This window comes from Styela clava, chromosome 9, assembly GCF_964204865.1.
Source record: "Styela clava chromosome 9, kaStyClav1.hap1.2, whole genome shotgun sequence".
Lineage (NCBI taxonomy): Eukaryota > Metazoa > Chordata > Ascidiacea > Stolidobranchia > Styelidae > Styela > Styela clava.
In genome coordinates, this window is record NC_135258.1 from 11,414,923 (window position 1) to 11,435,886 (window position 20,964).

At 35.4% G+C, this 20,964-nt stretch overlaps 1 protein-coding gene and 1 long non-coding RNA gene across 2 annotated transcripts; both read right to left on the minus strand.

The window, feature by feature from the left end:
* Window positions 1–562: 562 nt before the first annotated feature.
* On the minus strand, window positions 563–4,387 carry LOC120339693 (uncharacterized). The gene is made up of 3 exons (XR_005569233.2): window positions 4,244–4,387; window positions 3,215–3,351; window positions 563–2,461 (listed from the first exon to the last, which is right to left on the minus strand). It is a non-coding gene; the product is annotated as an uncharacterized LOC120339693 (long non-coding RNA).
* A 2,111-nt stretch (window positions 4,388–6,498) lies between these two features.
* LOC120339692 (protein Wnt-7b-like) lies at window positions 6,499–19,097 on the minus strand. The gene is made up of 7 exons (XM_039407873.2): window positions 18,890–19,097; window positions 16,690–16,874; window positions 15,041–15,276; window positions 11,960–12,047; window positions 10,238–10,472; window positions 8,584–9,068; window positions 6,499–7,927 (listed from the first exon to the last, which is right to left on the minus strand). Exons 1-6 carry the CDS (start codon window positions 18,893–18,895, stop codon window positions 8,586–8,588), a joined length of 1,233 nt encoding a protein of 410 aa, XP_039263807.1. The 5' UTR covers window positions 18,896–19,097; the 3' UTR covers window positions 6,499–7,927; window positions 8,584–8,585.
* Window positions 19,098–20,964: the final 1,867 nt, after the last annotated feature.

Genomic DNA, 20,964 nt, shown 5'->3' on the forward strand with positions numbered 1-20,964 from the left:
TCTTATGTATTCATACATAGACATATGGGACCCAGATTTTGAATAAGTTTGCATGGCCACTTGGTGTCCAACAAGCCGTTCAACTGTCGCAGAGAGTTGTCATCTCATGTATTCTCATGCAAACACATTCGTGGGGTCCCGATAAGTTCACATCGTAACTTTTTAGTTCTACAAAATGAAGAATTAAGTAGTCCTCGAAGAACTAGATCGAGAATACCACAAAGGGCTTTAGACATATTCTAACCAGCATCCGTGACTGAGATCTCACGCCTACACGAATGCCTGAAAGGCCATCATGATGATCACACTGCATTACGTTCTTGCGTTACGTCAAGCGAGGTCAATGCGATGGACCACATACATATACGCGGCTCTTGGGCGACATCTAACAAACAATCGTTTTTAAAGAATTACCCTATAACCACAAATAATACAAAAATAATAAAAACGCAGATAACGTATAGGCGGAACTAAACTGCTAATTCAAAATTTTATCACTGTTTTTTATTATAAAAAATTTTTTAGGCGTGAAGGTAATATTACTCCATGCTGTAAAACACAAATCCGGTTCGTGGTCCACCGGAATTTTAAATTAAAACAAAAATCCTACGCTGTGCCTGTAGACTTTTTAACGTACGTCTAGATTCTAGGTGAATGTGTACCGTTGCCAATTTTTAGTGTGTATTTTTGTATTCGTAGTGTGTATTTTTGTATTTAAAATAAACCATCAGATTTCTGATCATTTGAACCATCTTACCCACAGAAAATCTAATGCGAGTCCGGAATTCGCGACAACCCAATTGCGTTTTTCAGCCCTCAACTCTGTGCTAACAATTGCAAATGAGTTTTCTCCAATGTGGTTTTTGAGTTCTGCGAATCATTCCACCACGCTCCTGGTCATTCAGAATAACGGCGGCAGATGCAATTTCATAGCAAATTAAATTTGCTTCGGGAACTCCTTTTAAACCAATTTGATCAAGGACGCTGAACTTTCGTCCAAAGAGTCGAAAACTTTTTCCCGTTTACGCAGCCCCGGTTTTTGGACATTCATGACTTGGTTATCTGGCCCATTAAGTGGACTGGTGAAATAGGTGCAGGTGAAAAACATAGTTGTCAGTAACTCAGTTAGAGTTAAACCGAGAGTTTATACGATCAAACCACGTTAGTTGTTCAAAGTATCATTGATGATAAACGCATGCTCTCACATTGCGGCGGCCATGCAGAGATTGTACGAACTAATTCAACTTCAAATGTGGCAATGCAGAACGGTCGCGGAATTATAGACCAATGAGTCTCACCGTTTTTAAAACAAACAAATCTTACCAGACTATCAATATTCTCGGCAAAACCACTTCTTTATGGAAACATGAGATATGATCGTCAAGCTAGTATATATGGGGAGGATAATATATATAAACTATACAATATTTAGGGCGCGGAAATAACTAGAGGGAAGAGAATCCTAAAGGTGGGTTGTTCTTGAGGGGAACCTTTAGCAAGGGAATATTAAGGAAAGCAATATTTACGGTACATAAGAACGTACGTACAACGGTTACGATTAATTAAATACCTGGCCAAGTAGTTTCAATTTCGCCGTGAAACCGCAAAAATTAATCTTGGAATTAATGTAATCACCGCTCTATAATGGGACATGTTCCTTGCTTGCTTCAAAAACGGCGAACTTTACTGGGATAAGTGACTACTAGCCTATTTGACAATAATTCCACAACCATTCTGCATTGCCACCTTTTAAGACGGGAATTACTTACAATCCTTGATCTGCCCGGCCGCTGCAATGTAATAACATGCGTTGATCAATGATATTTGAAGAAACAACTCACGTTGTTTGTTCCTATGAACCCACGATTCAACTCTGACAACCATGCTTTACTCCTACCTATTTCACCAGCCCACTGAATAGACTTAGATAATCAATGAATAAATGCCTAAACATCGGGACTGCGAGACAAAGTCTACAATTCGTCGGATCCAGAAAACTACAGCGTCTGTTATCAAACTGTTTTGTTTAACGGAAGTTCCAGAGGCCAAATTCAATTTGCTGTAAAATTGCATTTGCCGTCGGTCCTCTGAATGCCCCGATGGAATGATTCGCAAAACTCTACAACCACACGAGAGCTCACGCATTCACAATTGCAACAAAAAGTGAAGGGACTGGAAAACGCAATTTGGTTATCATGAATGCCGGATGCGATTTAGATTCCGTGGATAAGATAGTTCGAATGACCGGGAATCGGATGGTATATTTTTCCGACTCCCCAGCCACGAAAGAGAACAAAAATACACAATAATATTGGCAATAAATAAAAACTAAGAAAGGAAAATTTTCTATCAAAAGCAAGCATGGAGTAGACCGTGCAAAAACAAAAACTATGGCACTTTCAATCATATTAGAACTGTGCATTTAAATGGTTGCTTGTCAGTCGGCATGTTTCAAATTCACCTAAAAAACAAATAAATTTGATAAATCTTACCAAATTATGAATATTCCCGGCAAAATCATTTTCGCATGGAAACATGAGAAATACGAGCTTTGACCGTGGAGATAATATATTGAGAATATGTGATATATTAATACGGTTTTCTAAGCACGTCAATATTAAGATTGCGGAAATTGATCCGGGTAAGAGAATCCAAGGGGTGGGGGTGCATTTAGCATAAAAATGTCATGAACAGGCAAACTACCGGCTAATGTTTTAAGGTGGAACGTGGGCAGAAAAATTTTGAAGTTGGCAGAAAGTTGTGAATGAGCCCAAGAAATACGGCCCATTTCTACACTACTCCTGGGAAACCGATTACGTATCGACTAACTCGTTATAAATAAAATCTAGGAATCTTATTATCTCACAACAGTGAAAAGACATTTATTTTGGTTTACCACTCATAATCATGGCAAATGAGGACATATGCATATAGAAGCCGTATATTAGGAGGAAACGCATTTTTTAGACGCGTATATTTAATTAATGCGATGCGAGCTCAAAGGCGTAGTCAAGGGGGGTTGTCTATAAAAGCTTTGGCTTTAAAAAGCTGACTCATGTAAGTTAAAATTACAACACCAATACCGCTCACTTAGACTGAGCCGGTACCATACACAACTAATAAGTACAAAATATATATTCTATAATTTGATTTTATATATATTTTATAAAATCTACCTACTTTTCCATTTTTTATATCTATAAATGTATATTACCTTTTGTTATGAAGATCCGATAAATGTCTTTACAATCTGTCCCCTCTACGAATGGTTCTCTTGAGTGTAAAACGAGTCCGCCGATTTGGACGCCCAACTTCTTTCGCTCTTGCTTTTAATATCAGGCGCCTAAAGCCCTGCAAACATCAGGAAATACTTAGTTAGCATTGCAAGACGTTGCAAAAAAACACAAAAACTTTGTTTTACCCATTTCGTTTTACTCGTGCTAACCATAATACATACATTTTACTATTTTAGTCATTAGGCACGACTCTTCTAATAGATATAAAACCAGTATTTGAATTTCAGCTGAAAAAATAAAGTATCTTAATAGTGTACAAGAAAGGGTAATATTAGCACATGAACAATTATTTCATTAGCAATGGAAATATTGTAAATTTAAATATCATTATGAAGAATAGACCTGAGAATTGTCCCAGTTACAAAATTATGATGAAATTATAAAAATTCTACGAAGTTATGTTTGCTTGTTTAATAGTAAAACAAAAACACTGCATTTCCAGGAAATCTTGGGTCAGGTGAACTTTGGTCGAACCAACTGATCCCAGATATTGAACTGAATGTACTAAGGTCACATATTCAATTCGACCTCTCGAAAGTAATAATTAACACTCGTTTATACTGCGTTTTTACTATTTTGGAACGTTTTGATGTCAGCGTTTTTTTCTCTTGTCAAAAATGGAAGTTCAGCTTAACACTGGCTGATACATTACGTCAATAATCGCGGTAACATTGTATTGTAAACTTATGCAGTTCCAAATATCAGTGAAATGTATGAATTTCAGATTGACTAGCAGGATTGGCACCGCATATTAATTAACCTGCTACTATCACCAACAAGGTCACGTCAAGCTCATTAACCAGTAAGCTTGTGCGCGATAGGCAAATGCGTTGGTCATTTGCGAGAAAATCCAGTTTTCAGGAATCCAATTTCCATAGCTTACTGACGTTACTGTAACCATTTGACTAAAGTTCTAATCAAAAGCATATCAGATTCAATTTACTTACAGATGCTTCAGTTCGCCAACCAGGACTGTTTTCGCATGGAAGTACTTTTTCCGTGACTTTAGGTGGTTAATCTGTACGCCTGGTAAACGTCTTCGTCGTTGGCTTATTTAAGTAAATGTGGTATTGATATCCTATATTTAAGCTAATTCTGTAGAAAATATTATAAATTGAAGCTATCAGCCTGCTATGGCAGGCATGCCTATATTAGATCACAGAGTATGTAAAATTCATAAAACAAAGCTCTATTTCATTCTCCACTAGGCGTTACTTACCTGTTGATATCCAAAAACGACACAACCCAAAGTGACTATAACAGTATAGTTATAGACTATAGTTTATAGTCACTTTGACACAGCCTACTTGAAAATATCTGAAACTCAACCAAGCCCATCTTCACACAGTAGCCTAATGCGTCTGCTACACTTAGAGGACGGTGCGTCGCTTCTTTGACTTCCCGCGCAAATTAATTAGACATGCCAAATGAGTAATAATAATTTACTCAACAAAAAAAGTTTTCGAGGGTGACGTCATGTGACAAATCGTAAGCAACTTTTCGTAATGTGTGTGGGGTACAATGGAAATCCGCATTCTGTCGCATCATTCCGAAGAGGCCTATGTTACATAAGGACGATTAGGTTGTACTCTGTTGCTCACTGTCTATTTGCATATTAATGGCTTGAAAACCTTTTCTCCCTAAACTCATAATCGCGAAGCTCTGCCTGGTATACACTGATATATATACACATTTCTGTGTTAATAACAACCAACTGTTTGGCAAGTAAATAACATACAACTGATATGTGCTTAGGCCCACAATAATTACTACAAAACAAATTTCGTACAACAGTCAATGTTAGGACATTTTCCCGTTTCAAAACATAAAACAGGAGGTCGTTCGAGGGCCAAAATTGTTGATTACCACCGCTCTGGGACTCGTCGGACTTCTCCACTACAGGGAGCTAATGTAGCACAAAACAGCTGTTGCAAGGTCACGTGACGAGAATTGCGCTTGTTGTGCCCAAAGTGACTATAAACTTTGGTTGTGCCAAAAAACAGTTCGCTGGGCGAACCGACACGGTTATGGCTGTTATTATCCAGTTATAATATACAGTAGAGAGCAGACGCTTCCAAAAACGGTATATATTGAACCCAGGTTCCTATTTGAAAACCATGCTTTGCGAAAACTGAGGAGTTGTGGAGGTTCTTTTACGTATGGTATGCATTCGCTATTCGCCTGTACAAATATAGCACTTCACTATACATACTATTTTTGAACGTAAAAATTTATAGCTTTTATTTCATTCAAATTCTTTAATGAACACTTCGGTGTGATCACATTGTTATGAGAATTATTGCCCTGTAACTGGCGCTGTGTAACATCCTAAACACTGTAAATATGAAAACATGAGAGCAGTGCTCAAGCATATGCCTACAAACGTCGCACATCGGCAGCGGTACAGCTGAGCACCGAGTTTGCTGAGAAAAACGTCCGTCCAGCGTGGCGGATAAGGTGTTCCTTGGTTGAAGCAAAACGACTAATTTTCGGAACAAATATCGAGTAGTATAGAACAAAATTCACAATAATAGGCTTTCAGCTACTTCTTCCATTTTTAGTACTGATTTATTATCTCAGCTACTTTCTTCTTTTAGTACTATCAAGCTATCACGTTCTCAGCACACGATTGAAATCGCCGGGCGAGAGGGAAGCCGATGAGATCATATGGCGAACAAAGGCCTCTCGTACGGTTACCAGTCCATGTCGGGTGGGGGAAAAGATAAGTCAGTTATTCGTTTTCGGTTCCATTACATCTGAACCCACGTACATTTGAACCCACGACAATTGCACCTGCATACTATTGCACCTATGAACATTTTTTTGTTTTACGTATATTTGAACCCATACCAACCCTAACCCATGGGTTTTAGCACCCGCATATAGATTGAACCCACGGATATACACGTGGGTTCAAATGTACGGTCACCTTCGTTTTCAGAGGCATGGACTTGATGGCGGAGGAAGCCGTAACCAACCAGCGGTTACGTGAACTACCTTCCGGCGGCGATGAGTCCAGCAATCCTATAGTACATAATCATCCCCCATTGGACGCAGAGGTGCAGTGGCGAAGTTATTCCTAACACTTAGCACGATGCGCCACACCGCCGAACCTCAAGATAACGTTTGACTTGATCATCTAACAGCGATACAGAGCACGGCATACCTTTCATATTAAGTATACAACTGATGAACACGGAGATATACTTAACTTTTATTTTTAAAAGGTAGAAATATCTTTTAACACAATAAGGTAGTTTAAAAGAAAAATTAACAGAAATAAAGGGAAATGTAAAGTGTACAATATGTATGAAATAATGAATAAACTGTTGGCCAGTAAAACAAATAAATGTATTGTGACTTGTCTGATATAAATTAGGTGTAAAGTTATTAAAATATTCGAAAGTTTAGTTTTGGAAATATTCAATTTGATTCATTGAAGAACGTATTTTTATACAATCGGTTGCTACACTTTTAGTAAATATATTATAAAAAATCAAGACATAAAATTCAATATTTGGCTATTTCAATCAAACCAATTAACAAATCTGTTACATTTCAAGCTCAGTTTTTATCGTAATGGTGCACTTTATAATTAATACTTTAGAGCAAAATTCCAATTTGTACTTTCCAAATGACAAAGCTAGATTTCATAAAATATGATTTCCTTATCAATATGCGTTTAATACATTTACGATGCCATTTTTGTTTAGAATTTGAAGCGATTTTTTTCTAGAGATGGAATTCGTAGCAAAAAATGTTTTGACCAATTAACACAATTCAATTCTGCTATTTTAGAAACGTAATTACTGATCAGGCCTTGTTTTATGTACATAAAAATAAATTATGATTGTACACAATCGTTCAGGAATAGGTAAAAAGTTTCAATAAAATCCATAATTGAATAAATTATTTCCATTACGAAATTGGTCAAATAATTTAATTAACTGATTTTTACTCAACCAGATTAATCACAAGATTTGGAAATGAATGAATACTTGTTTTGGAAGAATGATAAAGCATGCAGCCAAAAGTCAGAATATTATCCCGAATCTTAGTGACAATTACGGAAAGACATGAAGCAGTTATGTACGCAAATAAAATATTTAAAAAAAATATGATATCAAATAAATTATAGTAGGATACAATCAATAAGGTTCTTTTTGATCACAATTGTACAGCAACGAGTTGAAAATCATTATTCAATGCCATACGTCCTCAGATTATTTAGGTATATACGTTATTATTACAAATATGCTGAAATCTTCTCATAACGATAACAGTTAGATTTATTGTTCAAGTCAAAAAGTATCCTTTGCTTTAACTTCGTTTCGAATATTCATAGAACGCAGAAGTAAATCTTCACAAAGAAACATGAAATACATCGGCCTTTTTTCCGTTGTGGCCATATCGAAGCATACGATCAGTCTTCCATAGAATTTTCACGTACACCCGCGTATGTTACAAAGGTCCCTTGTTACTATTTCGCGACAGCAAATGAAGTCGTCGGCAAACAGCATTGCTTCTTTGCTCACGTGATGTGCGACCTCTGACCTGCACCTGCGCTAGATTCCATTCTCAGAAAAATGTCTGTTCCTTACGTTCATTCGCGACCACTCAACGCTGCTTCGCTGTGGAAAAACGAATTAGAATTTAAATTTGAAACAATATAGGACAGTCGAAAAAATTATTTTAGATGTCATATACACCAAGTCTAATATGGATAATTTTTATTCATACATTCATAATGAATGACAGGGAAAAATTACTACAGTACTTTGAAAATACACTTTGGATGTATAAATGTTTGTTTATGATCGCTTCTAGGTGATGCAAAAGAGTAGTAATTGAACAATCCTATCAGCGACAATTGAGCAATTTTTTCGCCCCTGGTTGACAATCTGCGGTCACACAGTGAATTCCTTTTTTAGCGACCCAGCCACTGAAGTACCATATGGCTCTAAAACACCGTTGTTTCAAGATAGACAATAAACGATTTGGAATAATCAAAATCAATCCCAGTAATTCGCATAACATACACAATACGCCCTGGGTGGGACGCAGGACTTGGGTTAGTCGTTAGGCCGAACCCACAGATAAATAATCTCCAATACCAACAGTTAGATAAATACGCTAACTACTAATCCGCCGCACCCGAATGCAACTATGGGGCATACTGTGACTATAAATAGTATAACGACAAAATAATTTTTTGTATTTTCCGTTTTTGTAAGAGTTAAACTTTGATTAAGAAGTAGCCCAGATTAACATACAAAAAAAATCATACCTTCACAAACAAACGTATTGCTTAGTGACTTCATGACATTCTTTACATGTAACTCTGCAGCACCAGAAAAACTTGCATTTACAGGCCCATTTTCGTATTTTTTCTTGCGTTTTATATCCCCTGCCACAACAAAGATGTGTGCAATTGTTTTTGTCAGTAGATGTTTTGTTACATATTCTTCCGACAGTACCAAGTGTTCCTGTTGAGATATCTCGTGCACAATAAGATGGACTTCTGTCTATATGCACTAATTCTCGCTTGTGGGGTTTTGTGGGAGCCCCTTTACGCATATACATCAAAGTTTGGTATCTTATTCGTCCATGTTTCTCGGAATCCCCATTTACTTTTCTTGATCTTGTGTATGCCTTTTTGAGTGTGTTTCCGACATCTCTAAAATCTGGCAATGTCACCCAACAAGTATTAGTTGTACAGGAAGCTGATACTCCATGACATTTACACTGTATTCGAAGTTTCTTTGCGACAGTCTGAAAAAAGGGTTTATTTTTTATTCCCATATATTCAGTGGTATGCTTCCGTTTTCTGCCATGTTAGTCAGGACAAATAAAACCAGTTTTACAATCGACACCGTCTGAAGAGTTGAGGCATTGAACGGTACGAGAAACCAATGCCACCATGAAACAAACCATCGCGACATTTCCGCTGTGTTGTGGGATGAAATATTGTCTATATTCCGAACTTTATACCTTCCGATCAAGATTATTTCTAACAACTGCGCCTTTGATATGTCTACAGTAACATTAGTTGTTGAGAACGTAATTTGTGCCGAAACATCAACTGATAATATGAATGAATCTTACTGAATCTAATTTTGGCATCATTCTCGTAATGAAAAATAACATTTTTGTGTACAATATGTGAGGTTAGATTTTGAAGTTGGTGTTGTGAAAAGGCTAACTCTTTTTATGGTCCAAACCTTAAAATATATATAAATCAAAATTCGCAGCCTGAACACGTAATATTGTTTGATTGTAGACTTAACTTGCGCCCAGAAGTTGAAGAAAAATTATTAGTAAACTGGGAATCATTGTTTTGACAGCGCATGGCTTGATCAGACGAATGATATATATATATATAGGACGATGCAATGAATAAATTAACATTTTATTTTAACTTTGTGAATTTTGGCAAGCCAGACCCTAATAAAACGTAGAATACAACATTGCGTAGACCATCCGAATTGGAGGAAATCTATATTCAGACACAATTCTGATGAAATAGTTAACTTATTTCCAATTTAAAATGATATCACGTACCGCAAAAACACGCAAATTATAAAAAAAAATCACGTAAGATGATCCTTTGCCCACGCATAGTCGAGTATGTTCTTTGTAATGTAACAGATCCTATCTGTCGTGCAATTTTCCAAAATAATAATGGATGACATACGCTACCGACAATCGATATCACTTGTTGCTGACAATTCACGACAGAAGGAAATAATTTAACATATTCTTCAATATAAAAACCTCATGTTAAAACTATGTGATAACCACCTAAATTACACCAGCAATTTGGCGTGTTGGTCTAATTCCCGACACAGTGAAATATTATCCTTTTTGAAACGAACATTGTTTGACGACACAAACCAACGTCACCCGCGGGCAGAAGTAAAACATAACGACATGATGCTCACCTTCCTGCCAGCCTCGTAATTGTGCAAATTCATGAGTGCCCGTGAATCGCGTTTGGTTTCACGGGCATCCCAAAATTCACGGCTATATCTCAGTCCGTGGTTCATATCGACAGAACATCCGCCCCATTTCCAAGTTTGTGTTGCTCTTTCGGCTCGAGATAGCAGCTTGCGACCCCACCTTGTGCTGTTTATTCCTTCAAAATAACCTCGCTTACTTTTGTCGCAGCCGCAATCTCTAAAAATGTATAAAGGTGTCAAGTTACCGTTTTGACGCCGTTTCAGTCGTTAAAATATTATCACCTACAACAATAATACGGTATATTTTTGAATACCAAAATATGGAAATAATATCACCTGTCCTAAAATGCGCGTCTTACACAATTCTAATGTACCAGTCCCCTTTGTAGTTTGGGTGAATTTATTACTTCGAAATTGGAATTTAGGACACATGTAATGGTGTCAAAAGAATTTAATTTGGCCAATATCCAAATTACTACTATTTAAAAAAGGTCTATTTTGAAAAATCAGATAAACAAAATTACTGTTTTGTATAACATTTATCATTTCTTCAAGAAAATCATTGCACTTAATATATATTTTATTTCATGAAGTTTTATAGCTTACTTTTGTGTCACCCTGTTCATATAAAGATTAATTGAATGCTATGTTTGGAATATTAAATCTAAATTATTTGTAAAACACAATTCTCAAAATCCCACAGTTCGGATAAGGATATTACAGTGCATTTGTGATGATACATCAATATGGACGTTATTGATATTATATCAGAAAATATATGAAAATATATTATAAAATATTTTTCTGTTTTAACGAACCCTTTTGAACCTTGAAACAAGGTTGCATACCTTTTATTATATAACGTTTCATAGAAGCCTGAATTTGCATATAAATTTGAAAGCAACAAATAAAAAACAATAGCTAGCAAATTGAAAAACTAAAAATTATTTTCATAATGACTTATTATGTACTATGTGGTGTATTATTTAAAAATTATAAGAAAATAAGGCAATATAGGGGCATTGGTATAAGCATGGAAATATCGGTATCCTTTGAAGTTAATTTTACTAATACCAATACCGGCCAAATATATGATATCGATTTCCCTAGCTTGATAGTTCATGTTTGTAGTATCGTGTCGATGTGGGTAGCAATATTGTTACAATTTTTCATTCATGCGTAAAATGGTGTAAAAACACGATTTAGGGCCTTGTTTCAACTATGACTCATGCTTGATAAAAGTCTATTTTTGTACGGAATGGTTGCGTGTAGTGCGGACTAAGGAATTTAGTTTAACGGAATTTTTAGCCAAATAATCATTTTTCAGAATTTGAAAAATCAAAGTGACTGGCTCATTGACTAATAAAATTAGAATTCATGTGAAATGATAGCGATTAAATAAAGCTGTAATATTTTGATGTACCATTTCATAAATAAATTGCAAGAAAAACCATTGAGACATCAATGTATATTGATATCGACGGAATAACTATAAAAATAACTAAGGGGAAATCTTATCAGGCTTTGAGACAGGTGAAATGGAAGACTTGCAACCTTTTGCTCTGTACTGATCCATTATAATAATAATACAATGCATCTCACTCCGATGCTCGCCACAAAAATAAGCAAAGTACGTAATCAAAACCGCTAATAGTATGCTCCGATTTAAATTCTTCGATTTAAAATCTATTTTCAAATTTTTACCTTAAACTTCCTTTCCCACAAGCAGTAACAATTGCATATAATACGCCAGCTGCTCGGATAGCACTCTTATAAGCCGCTTCTTTCGTTCCTGAAAAAATCATGAAATATGTGAATTTATTTCAAAATTCTTGGCGGATAACACAACTGACCATAGAAAAAATACTCTTTTTTAAATCCTTTGAAAGGGATTCATACAGAAATAAAATTGTTATGTTGCGTTTGGTTGAAGATGTGAATTCCCGCAATAATTAAAATGAATGCTTCGAATTATTGTAAATCAAGTTTGCGTTCAATTTAGATATGAAATTATAGATAAAGTCCGCTATATTCCAGTTTCGTAATTTGGACGTTATTCTGGACGTAAAATATATAAGAGAAATTGGAATACTGCCGTTTTTTATAGCATATCGAATTATGATACATAAAAGTAAACGGTACAAAAAAACATATGTCTATTTCACTCATGAAATAATTCAAATGCATACTTTGATTAAACATGAAGACTGCTATTTTCTTCTTTTTGTAATAGGCCGAATACTAGTGAATATTTATTTCTACAACGTTTAAGGGTATGTGGCACAAGAAGCATATGACCTCCAGCCTATTTCATTGGTGGGAAGATGGGTCTAAAAAGCGCGTTTGTTTACATTCTGGTCTCTAGTATCAATGAGCTGTATCTTTGACATTGTCTCTCACGGACCGACCCTTGTCCAAAATGACAGATATTTTTATTACTGTCGATATTTGCGGTTTATGAATTTTATTTTATTTTTCAATTCAGATTCCCATCTATTTGTCTTCCTTTCTACATTCCTAGACTATCCTGAGAAAAAACAGCGGTAAACTTGACGAATGTGTTCGTTCGAGATAACGTCACTACACCAAAATCCTTGGATAAATATTGGGATTAAAATTCGCTATTCTCCGATTATGATTCACTCACGCAACTGAGTGGTTCCCAAACTGGTTGATTTGTTCCGAATCGAAAGATAACTTTTCATTTATATATGATCAAGGATATAGAATAGATAAATAACAAATGGAAGATACTGTTTATATACCCCCCATGTTTGGCAAAGAATAATTTGGATGCAATCGGAACTACATCTAAAATATTTTTAAACAACGGAAACGCGAAAGTTGCGTTTGCATGAAAGATAAAAAGATAGGTGGGACCACGCCATCAAAAATAGGCTGCTAAGTAAAATTCGTTTCGCTAAGAATATAAATGACAAATAAAATCTGATTGTGATATTTATTTGCTTGAAAAACAGGCATCACCAAATTCCCATCTTTATCGGGCTGTATTGTGTTGCATTAATGTTGCAAATTTGATTCAAACAAATTCTGAAACAAATGCTGTTTTGTTTTTAAAAACTATAAATCTTCATGATTTATATTAAATTTTGCAATGTTTCGCTTACAATGTGATTTATTTTCGCAAAGTAGATTCATTAGGATTATTGAAAATCAAAAGTAACTGCGATATAGAATTAAAAAAAAATCTATACATGCAAGGGAATTTCTAAGCATAGTCCATCTTTTTGCAGAAAATGTAAACACTCGATCAGCTTTTTCACAATTTTAAATTTTAGAGTTTTGGTAACAAGTTATACTTTCATCGTCACGAACATGGTAATGGCAGCGATCAACAATAAGGTTAGCCTACAACCTTCATATTCAATTTAATATTGATCGATTTCAAAATAATTTATCTGGTTTGAATAATGTGTCATAGTGTCGTGAATGACGCTTAAAATCATTTAAATTTTTCAAGTGTTTTAAAAAGAAATTTACATTATAAATAGGGACCTAAAAATAGGGAAACCTGGTGGCCGCTCCTTCCACCCTTCTTAATCCAGATGAAGGCAATAATCTATAAATATTCTGAAAATAAGAATTGGGTTTTTCCGATTATTCCATTAAATGCGAATCCAACACACAAATTGGAATATTACGTCACTGCAGTGGTTGGCCCCGCCCCCGGGGCACAGTAATTCTTTCGGAAACCGAAAACAGTGTGGGTGAAATATAACTGCTTAAAGGATTCGCATTATGTAAATGAAGGAAATCCTCTCTAAGATGACGCGAAAATTGATTACCTATTAACGTTTGACGCATAAATAAAACTAGTGTTTCTGTTTTTTAAATTCAGACGCAAAACATAGAAATTGGGGATGTTGATCGAAAATTTAATTGAAAGACGATTCTAAATTTGATTGATTCCAATTGTGGTGCTTTTTAAGGAATTACAAAAATCATCGAAGCTCGTATACAAATTCCATGATAGCTGAGTAATGAGAAATCACGTAAACTGTTATTCTACAGTAATCCACCGTCACTTACGTCTCCCAGACACTTTTGGGGTCAATTAATTTGAATATACCATTTTCTTTCGAATAAATCAAACTGTCAGCCAATTTCTCGGCCTAGCGATCTATATAATATTCCTACTTGAAATATACGACACAGTGGCGAATTCGCTGGCGTATAGCATCCCTGATGATAGATTATACGCCAAATTGATGGCAGCCCTCATAGACGCAAAGTTGCATTGACTTATAATAAAAATTTACTCAGAGTATCAAATTCGAATTTTTAATCTTTGGGATACTTAAGGGTTTAATAATCAAAACGTCTATCCAGCATATAGAAATATCCCAAATATATGTAATGTTCAAAACAAACATAAACCTGTCACAAAATAGCACTAGACCCAACGAGATAGCTATAAAACAAATAGCACTTTTACTTCTGTTTTACCTGGCACCACAGTACTTATAAAACCTAATACTGTTTAGCGAGTTGGAGTGGCTGAATGGATGGTAATTGGTACTTATTTTGTCCAATAATGTACGGTACAAAGCCCATGCATACAAACTCACAGAGTTTGATAAATATAATAGGCTATATCCTATATATATATATATAGGCTCAAAAGGATTCTGTTCCTTTCAATTATTTACCGTGTTAGCGAATCGAAACCGTGTTATCAAATCGAAAGAAACAAATCACCACAAACTAAGATTTATAGCAAAACCTATACAATTATCTCAAAATTATTGGTACTCAAAATCTCACCAAGTACTTCATCTTGACCAAAAATGGAGGTTGAAACTCCTTCTTGAGTTTTACAGTTCCATCTTTCATGCTTAAACTGTCGTTGACATTCTTCAAGGGCCATGTGTGTTCCTTCATTGACTTCAACTATTGCGTTCATATTGGCCTGACACATGCTTCTTTGTGTTGGAGTTAGATCGGAAATCTTATTGCAGATGTATCTTGCACCAACGAAAGAGCCGAGTGATGTTGCAGGACTAATAAAAAGAAGACTGGCATTCGAAAATTTGTTTGAAATTGGGTGACATGACTCATAATTTATGACCGTTTTATGATTTCAGTCGGAAATATGAAAAATCTAACTTAACGCCAGGATTCGAACAAGTTTGGGCAAAAAAAAATACTTGCTGGAATATGCTTATACAAAAAGAATTTGGTTTTGGGTTGTGACCAGAATTCATTCAAAGCAATTGCAGACGTTCATTTAGAAATATATCAACTTGTTATTTATGAATAATTGTTCAGTTTTAATATCCTGTTTTATTTTTATGTGATTGCCGGTTGGATAAATATGGACACAAGTTGCAGCGGCGGTGTGTCGAAAATTTGCAGGATTGGCAATTAATAGATTAGAATCAGTCAGATTAGTTCAAATCTCGTTGGGGATATTGTAAAATGACTAGGGTAATTGAGAGTGTGTCGGAAATGCGTTTAAGGAAAATAGTCTCCAATAGGCTATACAAAGTTTGCGACCCTGGTCGTCACCGAGCGTCTGATCTATCGTGAGAGGTAAAGGTGGTAAACGATAGTATTCCACTCGCCATGTAAATACAGAGCCAAGAATAAAACGTCATTACAAAGTATCAATATGAATGTTTCGAAGTATTTTCAGGTCTGAAAAAGCATTTAAAAACGCATTTGCAATATGCATCACCTGTTCCTGTCAATAAATTATTCGCCACATATGACGGGAACAGATCACAACAACATAATAATTATAGATAAATGAATAATTACGATATTTGAAAATTTAACGAAAGGTTCAACACGAAATTCATGACCACACACCAAATCGCATTTTCGCGGCTGACTAGCTGAATTCAGCGATCAAACTTAACATTCGCGAACCGAGGTAAGTACTGTATTTCCCCGAAAATAGGACAGGGTCTTATTTCAATTTTTTTTTTTCGAGAAATAACACTAAGGAGTATTTTGGAGGATTCCTTCTATATCATTTATCAAAAACTAAATTACAAAGCATTACGAGATTTTCAAATATAACAAATATGAAAACTGATGTCCATTTCCTTATAATTAACACGCTTCTATTTGTCTTATTTTCAGGCTAGGTATTTTTTCGGGAAAACATGGTATACAATCCAACGTTTTGTTAGGTAAGGAATGATATACAACTATATTGTACTCCCGTAGTACGTGAACCAAGATGGCGGATACCGGAACGTAGTATGTGTACCCGGTTAGGGTTAGGTCATAATTTCAGGTACAAATACTACGGGATTCACTTGGCTAGTCCCCGAACTCGTGATAGAACTAAAATGAGGAAAATTAGAATAGGGTTAGGCCTAACCCTAACCTGGTACACATACTACGTTCCGGTGTCCGCCATCTTGGTTCACATACTACAGTAGTACCAACTATATAATACTCACGTTAACGTAGACGCAATGAACAATCCAGATAATAGAGAACAAAGTCCCAATTTTTGTGGTTTCTTCCAATAAAATATATTCCGTGAAAACCGATTTAGTGAGCTAAATATTCTCCTGCACTTTATAAAAAGGCATGAGATTGCCATTATCCAAAAGTGAACTGTTGCGCACTTTCGTACATATTTCTAAAACAAAGCAAAAAGCATTTTACGTTATGTAATCTACTATCTATTTGTACAAATACAAAAATATACTAATTGAAGGTAAAGGAAGTAAATGGATACTGTTTTTGATAAAACAACTATGCAGCATATTATTGTTCATAACAACATCGCATGGAGGGACGTTGAAACGGTAAAAATCACGGATAATTCACATCATATATTACTCGAAATTCATATATGTTGTTTTGACACAGAGGGAATTGTGATAAACTACTCTTTTTCTTTACTCTATTTTCACAGAAATATCTTGACTAGTGTGTGAATTCTGTCACAAAAACTCTAGAATGAGATAATAATGAGAACACAAAATATCAGAACTCTCAAATGACAAACTTCTTTTTGTGTATTGAGAATATGAATTTTTACATTTCTTTTAATTTTTAATTTGGGAATAGTGCACGACGCTTTTAAATGACTTCGCCCATCAAAATTTGATTTTTGACAAAACTTGTCAAAACATGCTCCCTAAAATTTTCGATTCGCTGCGGAATCTGCTACCACAAAAATCACCCGTGTCAGATAGATATTTTCCGTTCAATGAATCGGTTTTATGAAACGCCGTGGCATGCACGGTTCACAGAATCGCGTATTTTGTGGTATGCACCCGGTAAAGTTTGGTTCATTTAATCCTTTTGATCAAGTAATCTAAATTTAAACTAAAATTTTTTTCAATAAGAATTGGACTATTTAATATACTTTGGCTATAAAAAAAAGTTGCTATTTTTGGGTCGAGTGTGCCGGAAACTTTACGACCAGAAGTTGTCGGTGGCATAGCACACTAGGTCGGCGATATTAATCCTCCACTACAACAACAAATAGCCAGCATAAAATCTGGCAAGAGGATATGGCACTTCAAAGCACAGCAGTTCTGAGTCAAAAGGTCGCTCTACTTTCTTGTTCATATTTATAATAATCCAAGCAATTAAGTCTAACTTATGTGATGCTACATTAGTTGTTCATTTGCTCTAGTCTAGGCCAAGAAGAACTGAGTTGAGAAATATAACCTATCACCAAACCAATGTACTATTTTACGGTATTGCACTTATATATTTTGACCAAAACGTCATAAGGTAGAGTTTCCAACACTTCTAAAACTGCTCGCCTGTGACGAACCAGCGGTCAATTCGTCTATAAAAGTTAAGATCTATATTTCAATATCATTACCACCTTCATGCCGATTGCGCGATGTGCATCGATGACCATCGCATCATGCACTGCTCAATAAATCGCTTCTCTGTTGCATCGCCTCTTTCATGAAATTCTATATCTTGCCGCAATTAAGCTATGCTCGTAAAATGGTTGGATACGAATGAACTTGCTGCGTTTTTTGATACGATTCCCTGTTTACAACTAATTTTGGGTCAGTGAATATATTACCCTGTCTTTGTGTAACTATTATTCTTAATTAACAATCGCTATTCATTATTTTGAAAACAAAAGGTGCCGGGGAAATAATGTGGACGTCAAAATACTTAAAGACGCTCTATGTATACCAATCGTTATATTCCAGATATTTGGACTCGTTTTTGGATTAGTTTTGATGCACTGAATTATACCTTTCTTCTTTGTTTGACTTCATAATAAGCAATGAATATGCCATAGCCGTATACAAATTTAACAACAAGTTCAATTTTCGCACTCGCCTGATCTGCTCGAAGGTTGCATGTGATACGTCCATACGACCATACGTACAAAAGTCACCATCTAAATGAGGGCATCTACAATAATTTGAATACATTTTTATATATTTATCTTTGTTTTTTTATCCATTTCATGAGCTCCCTAATATCCACTTATTCGCTTGATAGTCATTTTCTGGAAAATCTGAAGTTTAACAATTTCTTATTTTCATCAGAAATACCACATTATTCGCTTATTCAGTCTTATTTATTATAAAACTTCGATTTCAAAAACAGCTTTACCTCTTCTTAAAACTCATTTAATAATATTACCAGATTCTACTGATGAAAACTTACCGGCATACGAACAATATGAAAGGCAGTCGCAAATGTTCTATAATTGCCTTTCGTGCTATTATCCCATTCCTTATTGCTTCATATCATGGCCTGATTTGAAAATCCGTGTGTTAGTTATTCTGATATTTAGCATAATAACAGTTCTTAAGACCCTTGATCCTAAAAATAATATTATCGCTGTTCACACAGCGAAACCTCGCTCATCGAAGGAAACACGCACACCCTACCTGTACATCGGTGCCTAAATTATATAAATGTCACTACACTTGGATGAGCGAATGCTCGCGCTTCACTCGATTCTACCTGCTAACGTTAGTTAAATGGGGAAAAAAAAAACGGTAAAAATTGAAAATACTTCGATTTTAAAGATCAACGCGCGACTGCATGAAGTCATAAAGATGATACGCAATGCGACGAAATTCTATCTCACAAGGCTATACGAAAGGCATCGGTCGTTTCCGCTACGATTTTCGTTTCTGCTTCAATTGTCACTTTAATCCCAGACCGTAACAAAATCAGGAAATTGCTTCGCAAACGAGACATCACCAGTAATATCTCTAACTTCAACAAGCTCATCGTATTGCTGTCTGAATAGCCAAGAGATACTTGTACAAGTCATTTTTTCCTCTTCAAAACAAGAATAACACTTCGTAAAAACGGAATGTGAGTGGCAACGCAATGATACGTTTGTGAGTTTGCAGCGTAACGTTATCAGTTAGTCTGACAACCGAGTTAAATGTATTATGCGTTTTAAGAATATGTTTCCGGACGGAATAATTTGTGTTGGGCAGCGGAACGTATTAATCGCTTAAATGCGGGTAAAGCCCCAAAAATTTATGAGTTAGTCGCACATTCAATTTTAGCATTACGAATTTTTGCGCTACCACAGACTTTTTATCCAGCTCAAAAGTGATTCTGTAATTGGGTTAAATTACTGGGTGGCAACATATTTTACGTAATAACCTGGTCTCGTGGTCGGATGGGTTCATATGTAGAATATAAAGCATGAGTATAAATTAAGTATGAGTTTTCGTAATAATTCGGAGAGTAGCGCAGTCGATAGGGCGCATTCATAACATCACCGAGATGAAAAAAGGTTTTGGTATCACCAGAATTGGAAAAATGTAAAGTGGGTATCGCGAAAATTGAAAAATATCTGAAGGATTAAATGACGTGCGTACATATGAATTCAAGTAAAACACGCTTCAAAATCGCCAGAATTTTAAAACTTTTAATAACTCTCATTTTTTAATGAAATTGATTCCACTACTGTGTTATGGTCATCTTCTATCCCTTGAAACCGCATGATTCGCCCGACGGTGTAATTTGCTTTTGGGTCCCGTATACACCCGTTTTAAAGCGTTTACCTTTCATAACCAAATTCTTGCACTTGGGGTGTAATCAATTGATAGGTTATGTCTAATTACAGCATTTGCGAAAATTTAAATTCGGAATGAATGTGCTGTTATTTAATATTTATTATTATAAAAAGTTTTCATCAGTCCACTTTACTTACTAAACAACAACAAGAAAAGTAACAACAATAATTTAGCTTAAATGCGGGTAAAGCCCCAAAAATTTATGAGTTAGTCGCACATTCAATTTTAGCATTACGAATTTTTGCGCTACCACAGACTTTTTATCCAGCTCAAAAGTGATTCTGTAATTGGGTTAAATTACTGGGTGGCAACATATTTTACGTAATAACCTGGTCTCGTGGTCGGATGGGTTCATATGTAGAATATAAAGCATGAGTATAAATTAAGTATGAGTTTTCGTAATAATTCGGAGAGTAGCGCAGTCGATAGGGCGCATTCATAACATCACCGAGATGAAAAAAGGTTTTGGTATCACCAGAATTGGAAAAATGTAAAGTGGGTATCGCGAAAATTGAAAAATATCTGAAGGATTAAATGACGTGCGTACATATGAATTCAAGTAAAACACGCTTCAAAATCGCCAGAATTTTAAAACTTTTAATAACTCTCATTTTTTAATGAAATTGATTCCACTACTGTGTTATGGTCATCTTCTATCCCTTGAAACCGCATGATTCGCCCGACGGTGTAATTTGC